Here is a 9992-nt window from a genome sequence, read left to right on the forward strand (position 1 = left end):
TTAGGAGTCGTAGCTTCACTTTAATCGTTCATCAGCATGTCTGGCGAGTTATACAAGCAAATGGCGCACCGTATCATCCTCACACCTTCCAGACACGTCCCCCAACCCCCGATAAACTCTAGGAAATCCGCCGGCCTCATCCAAGCAGGCACCGCCAGTATCGCAATCAGACTGCCATCTTCTCCCTCTGCGTTCTCTCCACTCCATCCTTCCTTACTGCTTGCTTCGCCTGCCGATCTTGAAGAAGAGCCAAACGGATGATTATCAATATCGGCTATGAGCGACGGTGGCGGAGAGTGCCGGAACAGATGAACGACACCAGTGCCTAAGGAGGAGATTCCTTGCGCATAAGAGGATGACAGAGGAGCAGGTGATGGGAAGTGTGCAAGGAGAGGTTGGAGAGACGAAGAGTCGGGATCATCCTTTGATGTTTTACGTTGGGTAGGAGTTTCAGAACGAGACCTCTTTGGTTTGGTGTTGGATACCGCCGTTGAAGACCCAGGAACATATCTACCCTGAGGACTTAATCTGTTCTTTGATTCTTGTAAAGAGGAATGTTGGTTCCTTGTCATATCTCGTTTCTCGACACTCTTTTCTCTTATAAAGTCTACCCAATCTACGGTGATGTCGCCGAGTCGCCAATCTGCACCTTGTGACCGTTGCTGTTCTTGCTGTTTAGTTTCAGAAGCTGGAGAATGGATAGCGATGATGATAGAGTAGAGGTTGGTCAATTGAATAGGCATATTCCCGAGCCAGATGGAAAAGAAGAACAAAAGCAACACAAGTACAATCACTGTCGATTGTCTGCGTTACGGACATCAATCGTTCACGTCGTAGCGTGCCTGGAAACGGACATCGCCACTGATAGTTTGCCACCTACTCGTACTATTTATTTATCGTCTTACTTTTTCCGTCTGTTGAAATTGGGTCCTCCTCCTTAAATCGCTGACAATACTGAGCAGCTGGCAGAGCCATTATGGCTTTGGTATGCACCAAGTTCCTCAGGGTGCACCTGTATAACTCCGTGGCGACATAGTGGGACATGTCGTTCTTACCAAAAAAGCAACTTTGCTATTTAATTTTGGCGCGACGCGTCTTTGCTTCTTAGGTCGTCTGCGCTGTTGTGGAGAGGTTGGTCTTGGTCAAGCAGGTGGATTGACAGAAAAAAAACCTTTAACAGTCGCTCAACAGTTCTCCCTACCTTGAGAAACTGCCTCAAGTGAGATACCTTGATGCTTCGAGAAATAATGAAGAGAAGTACAGAAAGAAAGAAGAATGATGGATCATACTACAGGAGATAATTGTACATACTACGAAAACGTGCGCACGTCTGCCTCCCCATCAAGGCTTTCGTTCTCCTGCCTGGAGGGTTGATAATGCAATCGAAACCGCCTCCCTGCTTTGCCGCCCAGCCTGTTGACTATTGACCGAATTTCGTTGATATAGGATAATATGCCAGATGTATATGGGAGTATGTGGGTAATAAGAACTGTGAATTTGATATATGCAATACAGATGTGAAACCAACCTGCTTCTACTTCTACTTCTCTACTCTCTAATGTCTCCTTACTTCCTTACTCCTTCTTTAAGATTACGCCAAAGGTCCCTCATCCTTCCCCTTCCCTTTCATAGCCAGCGTCCTGAACGCCCATACCAAATTCTCATAAACCACGAAAGTCGTACACGTCCCCGGTAAGATCCTGAGAGCATTCGTACCCAACCCTTTATACATTGCGAGTGCGCCTTCATTGCGCCACACTGACGAGACGACTGAGGGGATCGTTAATTTGGAGATGGCTGGTGTAGGAGTGAAATTCTACATGAGCCGGAAGGTTAGTGCCCGATACGGGAAGAAAAAAGAAGGTAAAAGACGGACTTGTATTCTAGCTCGGATGACTTGATAAGGGTATGTCAATGCTATTGCTACAAGTTTTGAAGATCCTGATGCTAAAATGTATTCTATATTTGACTAAACTTCCATCAGCCAGTGATCTAAATCCAATCCCAAACATTGCGAAAGACTTACTAGTTTTTCATCTTCCACCCTCCATTCTTTCCCTTCTCGCAGATATTTCCGTCTCTTCACCTCTGTCCGCCGCCTTTTGATCTCCTCATACGTGGCAAACTGGATGGACCCATTCGACACACCGATGAGGGCCAACAATGAGCCTTTGTATAGACCACGAATACCTTCCGTGCGGGATATAGAACGGAGGCCGTCCCATAAACCGCGGTAAGCGACCGCGTCGTTTTTGGCAGTCCCAAAAACGCGGGTTTTGACGACCCAAATAGGGTTGGTGAGCATTGCTGTGATAGCGCCTGTTTTACAAGCTGTTAGTCCGCTGACGGCTGATAATTACAGAAAGCATGGAAAGAAGGCAAGCGACGTACTAGCTTCTGCGGCTGCTAAGAGATGTTGGCCACTTGATGTTCTATAGCTTGGATCTCCTCCCTGCATCTGCTTTTTTATCATGTTATAACTGCTCATTTCTGTCAGCTACTGAACTTCATCAGTTGAAGAGATGAGCACTTGCAAGAGAAAGTACAATCCCCAACTACTAGCCCCTCCGACCAAATTGGGCACCAAACCTCTGTATAATCCTTTCCAGCCATCAATCATGACCGCATCCTTCAATGCCATATAAACGCCAGTACCTAGCCTGGGTTTTGTCTTGTGAAGAGGGAGATGGGAGTTGGGATGGGGTTTGCTGTCCGCTAGTTGAAAGCGAACTTTGACGAGGTCGAGAGGGTGCATGACGAGGGTTGCAACAGTGCCTGCGCCGAGGCCTGCTAGTGCATGGTCGATGGATGGGTCGCCAAAGAGACTTGGCTGTGCTGAGATGTTTGAAGTCATTGTTTTGGGAGACTGCTCGAAGTTGAGGAAAAATCAACTCGATCACCGAATAACCAAGACAAATAATATTTCGCGAAATGTCTACTCTGTCAAGTCCCCCAGGACTGGTCTTTTTTGGAAGCATGCTGAGCTTAATAAAGCCTGTGAATTATGCATGTAGTCAGGCTTTCTGCCGCCCATGATCAGACATGCATATTTGTCTTGGCAAATTAGAACTTAGCCTCGCTATACCGACGACAGCAAGTCGGTGACGAATGACGAATATAAACGATCGAATGATCCATCTCCATCTTGACTTTAACACCTAGACACAGTTCTCAAGAAGGCATACGATGGACATTACAGCAGCCCTCCACGAAGCCTCTTCTCAACAAAACCAAAAATTGCGCTCTCAAGCATACCTCTCTCTCCTCCAATCCCTCCTGCAACCACCACTCACATCCGCATCCCCGCTTATCGCTTTCGGCACGCATTTTACGACGTCTAACACCGTCATCATCATCGTCGGTCGTCGTATCCTCGGCGCATACCTTGTCGCCCTTCTCGCAGGGACAACAGTGGTGCAAAAGGGGACTGCCAAGGTCCCCCTGGATGAAGAGGGGCAAGCTGACGAAGCAGAGTGGGCAGCGCTTGGGAAAGCGGCATTTGGTGGGGAGAAGGGCGAAGAGGTGAGGAGGGATGTTGTTGAAGGCGTGCTGGCTGCTGGCTCTAGTGGGTGGTGCGATGAGCAGGTGAGTATCATGGCTGGGCGAGCAGTCCACGTCCACGGGCTGACATAACCGTGGCATAGATAACTGTCCTGCGACATCTACACTCGCACCTCCTCATGCTTGAAGAAGACTGGGAAGGTGCTGCTCGAGCACTGATGCCGATGCAACTAGAGGGTGGTTCAAGAGTTGTATCCGACGATGAGAAGCTCAATGTGTACATGCAAATCGTCCGCCTCTTCCTCGAAGTAAGCTTCCTCGTCCATTCTATCGCTGGGCTTTCAACTCACACCTCAACACCTAACTCAGTGCGGCGAATGGGGCCAAGCCCAAACATACTTTACCCGCGCTTCCCTCTTACCCCGCCCAACAGACAAGGAGACCCGCCTATCCATGCGTCTCTCTCAAGCTAAACTATACGATTTCGCCAACGAATTCGCCAAAGCGTCTGTCACTTACCACGAAGTCTCGCACGACCCTTCCATCGATCCTTCCGACCGACTCATTATCCTCTCCGCCGCTGTCACCACCTCTATCCTCGCCCCTTCTGGCCCCCACCGCTCTCGGATCCTCGCTACGCTCAACCGTGATGACCGGGTACACACCGAGCTGCCCGCCGGGTTGGGCACAATGTTGAAGAAGATGCTTCTGGAGTATATCGTGAAACCGGAGGAGATGAAAGAGTTTGAGGGGGCATTAGCACCACATCAGCGAGCGGTCGTAGAAGGCGGTGGGACAGTCTTGGAAAGAGCTGTACGGGAACACAACGTTGGTGCATGTGCCAAAGTATACGACAACATCTCCTTCTCCGCCCTCGGTGCGATCCTCAACCTCTCTCCGTCTTCAGCCGAGACGATCGCTCAGCGTATGATTGAGCAATCCCGTCTTCGCGCATGGATTGACCAGCCTTCCCAACTCATCTTTTTTGAATCCCGTCCGCAGCTTGATACCGACGCAGACGCCCAGGGCACGGCGGGCGGGTTAGGGGTGGAAAAGGAGGAGAAGGAGGTGGAGAAGGTAGGATGGGGTGTAAGGTGGGATGAAAGGATTAGAGGCACGAGTTTGAGAGTGGAAGGGATTGCAGAGGCGATCTTGGCAAAAGGTTTGATCGATGCGTAATCGGGATTGCTCACGCGGAGACTGCACGTAGAGGGAGTGAAATGTAGATTAAACAGAAAAAGAACATTGTATGTACGTATATATCTACGCTTCACGTCAAAAAATTTCTCTTTGTGCGACCGTTCAGCAAGTACAGACTGACTGTGATACGGGTATTCATGACAGGGTATCTATCATAAGAATGGTTATCCCAAATGTGCTGTCCTGTTCTGTCCATGCAAACAGCAATTTCACTGTTATTTGATTTTGAACAGACTGTATTGAGTGGGCATTTGTATGTGAAAGAGAGGAGCGAGAGATGATTGGCTACAGCTACAACTTGGCAAGTGGATGGTACAAATTTCTGGATTTATTGTCCAAACTTGTTTAGACATCAACATTGTGACAAGAGCAAAGTGCTGATATCGAGGCGTTGGGATTTGGGGGGTTTGTGGTTTGAGGATTGGGGCATCGAGGTGACCTTCTTGCAGGATAAAAGAAAATGAGCTGGGGTGAGTTGAGTCGAGCTAGAGAAAAGTCGAGTTGAGTTGGGGAAGGAAGTGCGGATGAGATATTCACGCCGGAGCGTCGAGGACCATTTCCATCTGGTGTAGACTGATTAGCGAGAAATGGTAACCAAGAACGGCGGGTGGGGACGTACAAAACTCTCATAGCTAAATGTCACTTTGCCTTCTTTACGTTCATCGACCCTTTTAAACAGCCTTCATCAGTACCTAGCACTCCCACGTACCGAACCACCCCTTCTGTATACACAAAGAGAAAGAAAAGACTCACCTCCTGAAACCTTCCGTATAATGTTTGACAGTCACACAAGCCATCAAAAACCTATCAAAACTGATTCCTTTGGGCGCATCTTTCCCCGGTACAGGGGGCGGGGTGAATCGTTTTTCGATTTTCCGAATCATCTCGGGAGGGAGGGAGAATCCAAAGCCCATAAGAGCGGAATGGAGTTCGGTGCGGTCGATGAGGCCGGAAGAATCGCGGTCGAAGCGGTGGAAGATTCCGTGCCAGTCCTGTTTGAAGAAGTGGGGGTTGGGTTAGTGGGGATGTAGAAAGAAGGGGGGAAAGAGGAGAGCAACAAACTTGGATGTATCGGTAAAGACCCTCGAATTCTTGGAAATTGATACTCCCGCTTCGATCAGTGTCAAAGATGTCTGTTTGGCCCATGTTAGTGTTTTGCAGATGATGGAACGTTACGGTAGGCCTCACTCATCAGCTACAGCGAACGAGTCAGTCCATTGGTAGACTTGAGAAGGGGGAAGAGACGACTTGCCATCTTGACGCTATCCTCTCTCGCATCCATGGTAGCGTCCTTTGCCAACAACTTTTGAAGATCAAAAGCACTAAGATGCCCACTTCTAGAACTATCGAATGCAACAAACCTACCGCATTTCCGTCAGTCTTCCATCGCTTCACCTTTTCCTTTTTATAGAAAAGTGGTGGAATAAACTTACATATCCCTCAACTCGGCATTATCAGCCGCACTAGGCGCAGTCGGCGTACTGGACATAGTCTGTACATGCTGTTGCGGACCCCACTGGCCTTGTTGGGCTTGTTGGCTTTGTCTTCCCTGAGTTGATGTCGCATAATGAGGGTGTTGCTGAGATGCTTGTCCGTAGTTCTGTTGTTGTTGTTGCTGCTGCATAGGTGCGTAACCGCTCTCTGAAGATGGATTCGGAGGGTACCCGTGATGACTCGATGCCGTGCCCGGAGAGATCGGCGACGGAGCACCACCGTAACCCAGTGAACGGACTTGTTGGGGTTGCGCATACTGAGGACGAGGTTGATACTGTTGCGGTTGGAACGCTTGTTGCTGTTGAGGAGGGCTAGAGTATTGTCTCTGAGGTTGCTGGTATGACCCTTGTCCCTGCTGTTGTTGTAGTGGTGGTGCTTGAAGGGGGAAAGACCCCTGAATGGGCGATACCATCCCACTCCTGGGCCCTGACCCTGGAGATGTCATACCGCTTCTACCGCCGGATCCCGGAGAAGCAGCATATCCCCTCACTGGAACACCTACTGGGGCGCCGTACGCCTGCGCCTGCTGCTGGGGTGGCTGGGGATACTGGTTCCTCGGGGCGGGGTTGCGCTGTTGTGGTGGCTGTGGAGAGGAAGTGTCCCGCATCGCCCTGTTGCCTATTGCGAATGGAGAGTCTCCGTCTGAGGGGCGTCCGAGATAGTCAGCCATGGTGCAAGTGTATAGCGTGCAATAATCCGTACAAACGAACGAAATGCGTGGATCCGAATGTTTATTTGTCGCGTTGTATCGCGGCGGTGTGATGGCGTTACGTAACACTCTAGTTGGTGCGATTTTTGCGCTGCGCGTCATATTGTTCATTCCACGCATCTCTTTACTACTCTATATTTTATTCCAAGGTATATCTACAATGGCCACTACAGACTTCCTCTCAGGACACCCGGGACACCTGTAAGCGCGCACACTTTTATATCGCACTCATGCTGACAATCACACGCAGCTCAGAGGCCCAGCAATCCACCCTCGAAGCCTTCCGAACAGAGCTTCTCTCCTCTGGCCTCATCCCCGCCGACGCCGACAAGGAAGCCTTCGTGCAGCGTATCGGCTATGACCGTTTCGATGACCAGACTCTCTTGAGATTCTTGAGGGCGCGCAAGTTTGATATCCCCAAGGCCAAGATCATGTGGGAGGCGAATGAAAAGTGGAGGAAAGAGTTTGGCGCGGACGACATTGCTGCGTGAGTCGTCTTCTTTTCTTTTCCCTGTTCCCAATGGTTTGCAAATTTGCGAGAAGAGGAGGAGCGGGGAGTGGTGGGGCGGAAGAGACCATGCTGGGTATGCTTGGATGGAGACAATTTTACAGGATGGATGCGCTTCGCATGGACCCCCTTATCTAGACTTTTATCCCCACTGACTCCCTGATGCTCGAATTAGCAACGGCTTTGACTATCCCGAATACGAAAAAGTCGCGCAATACTACCCGCAGTACTACCACAAGTCCGACAGGGAGGGTCGTCCCGTCTACATCGAGCAGCTCGGCAAGCTCGACATCCCCAAGCTCTACGCGCTCACCACCCAGGAGAGACAGCTCAAGCGACTTGTTTCAGAGTATGAAAAGTTCCTCAGGGACCGATGCCCTGCCTGTTCCGAGGAGATTGGACACCTTGTAGAGACTAGTTGTACTATTTTGGACTTGTACAATGCTGGTATCTCTAGCTTCTACAAGGGTAAGTCTTTGTTTTTCCTTCCGACGCGTCTGCGCGTATGCAAAGATGTTTGTGCTGATCATGATTCTCGTCGTGGGTAAACAGTCAAGGACTATGTTTCTGCAGCCTCTACCATTGGCCAAAACAACTGTAAGCTCGCTCCTATCGAATTCGAACAACCTCAACTAACCCTTTTTAGACGTACGCCGCCCCACCCCTTTTGCCCCACCCGCCCCCACTTGACTGACTCGTCTTTTTAACTAACTCTTTACTTCCATTCTATAGCCCGAGACAATGGGCCACATGTTCATCATCAACGCCCCTTACCTCTTTTCCACCGTCTGGTCCCTCATCAAACCCTGGCTGGACGAAGCTACCGTTCGTAAAATCCATATCCTCGGTAAATCCTACAAGGCCGAGTTGCAAGAGTACATTTCTGCGGAGAACTTGCCAGTCGAGTTGGGGGGCACGTGTAAGTGTCCTGGGGGGTGTAACTTGAGTGATGCCGGGCCTTGGAATAAGGCTGCGGAGGGTGCTTAAGGTTGAGGAATGAATTGATTTTTTTTCAGGAGTGGATGGATGGAAGGGGGAAAAGGGGACATTTTATTGCTGTAAAAAGGGCGTGGAACAAGACGACAAGAGACTGGATGGGACTGGGGATATAGATTTGGATGGCGGAGGACATAAATTTCATACCCGTGGTTCAACACACAAGATATTAAATCGGTGCTCGGAGCGAGCGGCGGCGGATGAAGGGGTTATAGAGGTTATAGAGGTTGCATTTTTTGTTGTTTAATTTATTGGGTTGTCGTGTGTGTTACCCGAATTAAAGAAACTACTTAAATAAACAACTTTTTAAAGAAAAGAAAAAATAATCCAACCTCCTCTTCCTCATAAGACCAGCGTCCTCGCCCTTGCCTTTACTAGCTCGACACCAATCCGTTTCTCCATTTTCTCGAACCCCCCCACCGGCATCGCCTCCCTCCACTCCTTCCATTCGTCTGCTGTGCTCCTGCTCATCAGGCCACCAGTGGAAAGGATGATCGGTTTAAAGACCCCACCAGTGACTTTCGGAGCGTTCTTCGAGACGACCTGACCCACCTTGTCGAGCCAGTTCACGCACCGGTCCAAGCAGAAGTCGGCCAGCTTGCCGTTGGGGGCGCAGGGTGTGACGGTGCTTCTCGCGTCTCGGTCCCCGAGGGAGTAAACCTTCAGGTCGTAGTCAGTGAAGGCCAGAGCGCTGGAACCTAACATAAGGAACTCCTTCCTGGCGCGCCAGGGAAAAAGGTCCCCATACAAAATTCAGGGAAAATCGCCGAAATTTTTACCTGTGTCACCAATCGATTTCCCTGGTATGACATCGCAATTCTTCGTTGTACGGCGGGGTAGGGGGCGAAAGCGTTCGATCTGCTGCTTCGAATGGTACCCTCAGCTCGAAAAAGTCATTAGTGGATGCATACACACGGCCTCTCGAAAGAGGGAGGGGTCAGATTGGGTCGTATGGTGAGGACGGAACCTTTTTTTGGTGGGCGACTTTTTTTGGTTTTTTTTGGGCCATCCATATATGTTCTGTCAATGCTAACTGCATCACTTTCCAATGCCTAAGGGTCTACTGACTATCCGTCTAGGGCAAACCAAGGGTGCTCTATCGACTGGTGATGTTTATTTGTATGCATGCATAACGGATACAAGCGATCGCTCAGTGAATATCCCCTCAGGCCAGCGAAATGAGTACTGCCACATTGGGTGAGATCACGCTTACATAATCTACTGCTGCTGGATCCCCTATTTGTTCGACGCTGGAGCCCCTATTTGTTCGACGCCGAATCCCCTATTTGTTCGACGCGGGATCCCCTATTTGTTTGACACTGGATCCCCTATTTGTTCAACCCTAATGCCCATCCCCTACGAGTTCATGCTGTTTTCGACAATCCCCTAAGCTGAAAGCTCACTTTGACTTGGAGTTGTGCATGAAAATCATGGTATCTCATTACATCATCACTTTTTGAGTGGATTCATGCATGCATCTTTCAATACAATTATGTTCTAATGCATGGATGTCAATTATGTCGACTATTCCTAATGATGCAATACAACTATTTTCTAATGGCATACATATATTTATTCATTCAT

The 9992-nt window shown here is 49.4% G+C and overlaps 5 protein-coding genes across 5 annotated transcripts in view; 2 read left to right on the forward strand and 3 right to left on the reverse strand.

Annotated features, from left to right (window-relative positions):
• Window positions 1–743, reverse strand: part of CNBG0530 (hypothetical protein) — a gene marked incomplete at both ends in the record, with an annotated part of 2196 nt that extends 1453 nt beyond the window's left edge. Inside the window, 2 exons of the mRNA XM_769464.1 lie at window positions 1–18; window positions 70–743. The exon at window positions 1–18 is cut by the window's left edge and continues 666 nt beyond it. Coding sequence (XP_774557.1) covers window positions 1–18; window positions 70–743 — 692 coding nt within the window. The remainder of the gene's footprint in view (window positions 19–69) is intronic.
• An 848-nt stretch (window positions 744–1591) lies between these two features.
• CNBG0540 (hypothetical protein) lies at window positions 1592–2854 on the reverse strand (the record flags this gene model as incomplete). The annotated part of the gene is made up of 5 exons (XM_769465.1): window positions 1592–1816; window positions 1877–1969; window positions 2027–2319; window positions 2392–2483; window positions 2535–2854. 5 exons carry the CDS (start codon window positions 2852–2854, stop codon window positions 1592–1594), a joined length of 1023 nt encoding a protein of 340 aa, XP_774558.1.
• Window positions 2855–3186: 332 nt separating this feature from the next.
• Window positions 3187–4680, forward strand: CNBG0550 (hypothetical protein; the record flags this gene model as incomplete). Its single annotated transcript, XM_769466.1, has 3 exons — window positions 3187–3585; window positions 3645–3809; window positions 3871–4680. The coding sequence occupies 3 exons, from the start codon at window positions 3187–3189 to the stop codon at window positions 4678–4680; spliced, it is 1374 nt and encodes a 457-aa protein (XP_774559.1).
• A 554-nt stretch (window positions 4681–5234) lies between these two features.
• Window positions 5235–6802, reverse strand: CNBG0560 (hypothetical protein; the record flags this gene model as incomplete). Its single annotated transcript, XM_769467.1, has 7 exons — window positions 5235–5264; window positions 5321–5369; window positions 5455–5693; window positions 5764–5834; window positions 5890–5896; window positions 5954–6062; window positions 6135–6802. The coding sequence occupies 7 exons, from the start codon at window positions 6800–6802 to the stop codon at window positions 5235–5237; spliced, it is 1173 nt and encodes a 390-aa protein (XP_774560.1).
• A 262-nt stretch (window positions 6803–7064) lies between these two features.
• Window positions 7065–8245, forward strand: CNBG0570 (hypothetical protein; the record flags this gene model as incomplete). The annotated part of the gene is made up of 5 exons (XM_769468.1): window positions 7065–7105; window positions 7155–7391; window positions 7588–7880; window positions 7965–8009; window positions 8145–8245. The coding sequence occupies 5 exons, from the start codon at window positions 7065–7067 to the stop codon at window positions 8243–8245; spliced, it is 717 nt and encodes a 238-aa protein (XP_774561.1).
• Window positions 8246–9992: the final 1747 nt, after the last annotated feature.

The sequence above is a fragment of the Cryptococcus neoformans genome, chromosome 7 (genome assembly GCF_000149385.1).
Source record: "Cryptococcus neoformans var. neoformans B-3501A chromosome 7, whole genome shotgun sequence".
Classification (NCBI taxonomy): domain Eukaryota; kingdom Fungi; phylum Basidiomycota; class Tremellomycetes; order Tremellales; family Cryptococcaceae; genus Cryptococcus; species Cryptococcus deneoformans.